The sequence below is a fragment of the Monoraphidium neglectum genome (assembly GCF_000611645.1).
Source record: "Monoraphidium neglectum strain SAG 48.87 unplaced genomic scaffold scaffold05224, whole genome shotgun sequence".
Taxonomy (NCBI): Eukaryota; Viridiplantae; Chlorophyta; class Chlorophyceae; order Sphaeropleales; family Selenastraceae; genus Monoraphidium; species Monoraphidium neglectum.
In genome coordinates, this window is record NW_014008406.1 from 1 (window position 1) to 3,446 (window position 3,446).

The following is a 3,446-nucleotide window of genomic DNA, read 5'->3' on the forward strand; positions in this document are numbered from 1 at the left end:
CGCGTAAGGGCCAAGTTGGTGAGGGGGGAGGTATGAGGGGCTTGTGGTCGGGTTGTGGCAGGGGCGAGGGCCTGGTGGCTGCCGCAGGGAGGGCAGGGGTGAGACGGACCGGGCGGTCGCAGTCGAGGGTGGTCGCGGAAGGAGATGGTGGGGCGGGTGGAGGTTGGCGAGGACGCGTTGTGGCGTGGCCGGTCGGGCGTTTCCAGGTGAGGGGGCGACGGGTGAAAAATACATACAGAAAGGGGTTGGGCCGCAAGTGGCAAGGGTAAGGGCGCAGGCAAGTGATAAAGGCCGGGTAGGGCAAGGGGCGCATGCAGGGGCCGTTCGGTGAGGTGAGGCGGCGAGGGGTGAAGAGGGGCCTCGTTTTTCTGCGCCGCGGCCGAGCCGGCGCGCCCCCAAGAGAAGGGTGGGGGTAGAGACTCGACCAGCGGGTGCGCTCATCAGCGCAGTCAGCCCCGTTGCAGCCCCGATCGGAGGTTCCAAGCGCTTGGAGAACGCCGCCGCCAAGAAGCCGCTCGCTCACCCGTCCCAGCGCATTGAGCAGCCCCTCCGCACCGCAGCCACCCAGGTCCGCCGCCCCGAGCTGCCAAAGCTCCAGGCTCTGCAGCCGTGAGCACGCCGCCGCCGCCCCCAGCCAAGCGCCCCCCACAGCCCGCGCCGGCCCGGCGCCGCCGGCGCCGGCGACGGCGCCGTCGGCGGCCGCTGCTCCGGAGATGGACAGCCACTCGAGGCTGCGCGGCAGCCAGCTGGCGGCGCCGCCGGCGGCGAGGGGAGCGGCCAGGGAGAGGGAGGTCAGGGAGGGCAGCTGCTGCAGGGAGTCCAGCCGCAAGGGGGCGTCGCCTGGGCTGAATTCGCATGTCACCGAGAGTGTGGCCAGGCGGGAGAGGCGCCGCGGCGGCGACGGCCGCGCCGCCGCCGCCGCGAGCGCGGAGAGCAGCGCGGCCGTGGCGGGCGGCGGCACGGCGGCGCTGATGCGGGCGAGCGAAGGCCAGTGCCTGCGCCGGGGCGGTAAAGGGCGACGGGCGGGCGGGGGCTGCTCGGCCGGGGTGGCGCGCGCGATTGGCTGCCGCCTGCTTCTACTGCATGCTTGTAGAGCCGTCTCGGAGTGCCTACCTTCTACTGGCAAGGCAAGTTCAAATCCTCAAGTCCCTGAAGTCCCTCAAGTACACAATATATCATGTCCCCATGTGTATGGTGGGCTTAAGTGAACAATCAGTCCCAGAGGCCCCGCTGTCTCACGTCGCCGCGGCGTTGACCAGGTCAAACACGTCGCCCGGCCGCGGCTTCCCCTCCAACACCAGCTCCTCTGCGCCTCCCCACGCCGCGGCCCGCGCCGCCGCGTGCCGCATCGCGGCCCCGTCGCGCCCGAGCCGCAGCGCGCGGCTCTGCGCCGCGACGGCGGCGCGGAGGCGGCGGCACATGGCGCGGAGCGCGGCACGCGCGCGGGGGTCATCGGCGGCGGCGCAGCTGATAATGACGGCTTGCAGGTCTAGGGGTAAGTCGACCAAGCGCGCAGCCGCCCCGTCGGGCTCGCAAGCGCCGCAGCCGCGGTGGCTTGTTGGGGTTCCGTCTGTTGGGGGCAGTGGCCCCACCGCGCCCGTTGTGCTCGGCGCTGGGATGCAGCGCTCGGAGGGCACCCCAACAGCATCGCCGCCACCTGCGTGCACGCAGATACGCGTATCAGTATCATGTCAACATGCCAACAATGTAGCATTAGCGTACGCACGCTTAAGAGGCGCGCGGGTCGCACCCATGATGCTGATGCCGGGTTGCTCTAATTGCTCTGAACGGTCTCGGTATTCAGGAACGAGCGTATTCTAGGTGAATTTATCCATCAAACCAATCTGACATTGTGTTTTGACCTCTTGGGGCAGGGCCGCTGCACCCAACAAGAGCTCCACTGATGACCAACAACGCTGCAGTGTGCTTTGCCGCTTTCGCCCCAGCGTTGCCTACTTTCAGTAACCATTCGGGCTTTGCACTGACGATGTCCCGGGCTGCCGCCGCGGCCAGGAATCACGGAATCATGGATGGTCGATGATGTAAGCACATACACATGCACCATGCGATTGCCGACACCGGGATCGCGGCGCGCTTCCAACAGCGCGTTGACCCGTTGACCCAGCCTTGCACTGCCGGCGCTTGTTCTGCGCCTGAGCGACGGGGCCCAGAGCCATGCTTTTTTTAAAACGGGTTCCATATCTTGCTCGTTGAGGAAAGGCCGCCGGCGTGTCATTGCGGGATGAATGCCTCCACAGGTTCTTGAGGCACAAAACAGTTGTCGGCGTCCGGCTTTGCGTTATCCATCATCTCGTTCCGTGGCGCTATGCTCCGCCGCTCCTGCGAGTTTGAGCCCCCTGGTGCAGGCATGGGGCCCCCTGCTTTGAGCGCGATGACCCCCCTCGCTCGCCCCCACCCCCGCTGCCCGCGCCAGTTCGGGTTGGCTGAGGTCTCCGCTTTCCAGGCCCAACTAGGGTACAGCTGCGACTCAAGGCCCAAGCCTGCATGCGGATATGGCTGTGGGCACGCGAACGCTTTGCATTCTTGAAGCGTTGGCGCTCGCTGTTATTCAGGGCTGCTGTTGACTTGCGCCCATTCCCGCCAGCAGCCTCAAGCAGCCATAGTTTGCAGCCAAGCACTCCTCAGCATGCCTCTGCAGCTATATGTACAAGACATTTTCCAGACCAGCAGCAAGCGTCCGCAGACAGGTAGGCAACTGCCAGACACACTCAACTTACCCAGAACATTTCATGCACAAGGCTACGGCAAGGTACCATACACATATCTCAGTGCCCCGGACGGCCTGCCGCCTACCGCGCAGGTGATTCAGTATATCAAGGGGTACCGGTGGAACGGGTATGGGCGGGATACCCCACTCGCTTTGAGCACACTGCTGCTTGCCACATCTGCCGTGTGCGGTGTCTACGGTGGTGACCACTCTGGGCGCCCCGCGGTAATCGAACCCTCGTCAATGCATGCATGCTACGACGGAAATTCGTCTATATCTCAGTGACCAAGGCTTCCTATTAACGTCAACAACACGTCCAGCAGCGACACGACCAGATCGGTCTGGATCAACAGCGCAGCTGTCTTTCTGACCAGGTCAGGGTCGCTGCTTAGCGGGGATCCTAAAGAGCTTGTATCTTGTCCATCAGAGTCCCGCTCGCGGCGACAGGTGAGTGTGATCGCTTGTGGCGGGCGGGTGGTGTGCTTTGCAATGCGCATCAGGTGCCCTGCTAGTCTACGGGTTCCTTGATACTAAACAAACTCCCATGCGCGCCCGACCGCAGGCTTGGCCCCTGCTTGGTGGCGATCGCGCGCGACTGCGGCAGCGGCAGCCCGCAGCGGACGGTCCCTCCTGAGCGCGACGCCGCAGCAGGGGGGCCCCGCTCATCCCGGCGCCCGTTCCCTCCATGGCGGACCCTAACGCAGGTGGTCCCCCGGAT

The 3,446-nt window shown here is 65.5% G+C and overlaps 1 protein-coding gene across 1 annotated transcript; it reads right to left on the reverse strand.

The window, feature by feature from the left end:
• Positions 1 to 1,239: 1,239 nt before the first annotated feature.
• Positions 1,240 to 1,421, reverse strand: MNEG_15321 (hypothetical protein; the record flags this gene model as incomplete). Its single annotated transcript, XM_014036208.1, has 1 exon — positions 1,240 to 1,421. A coding segment is annotated over one exon (182 nt), but the record flags the coding sequence as incomplete, so codon positions are not given.
• Between the last annotated feature and the right edge of the window lie 2,025 nt (positions 1,422 to 3,446).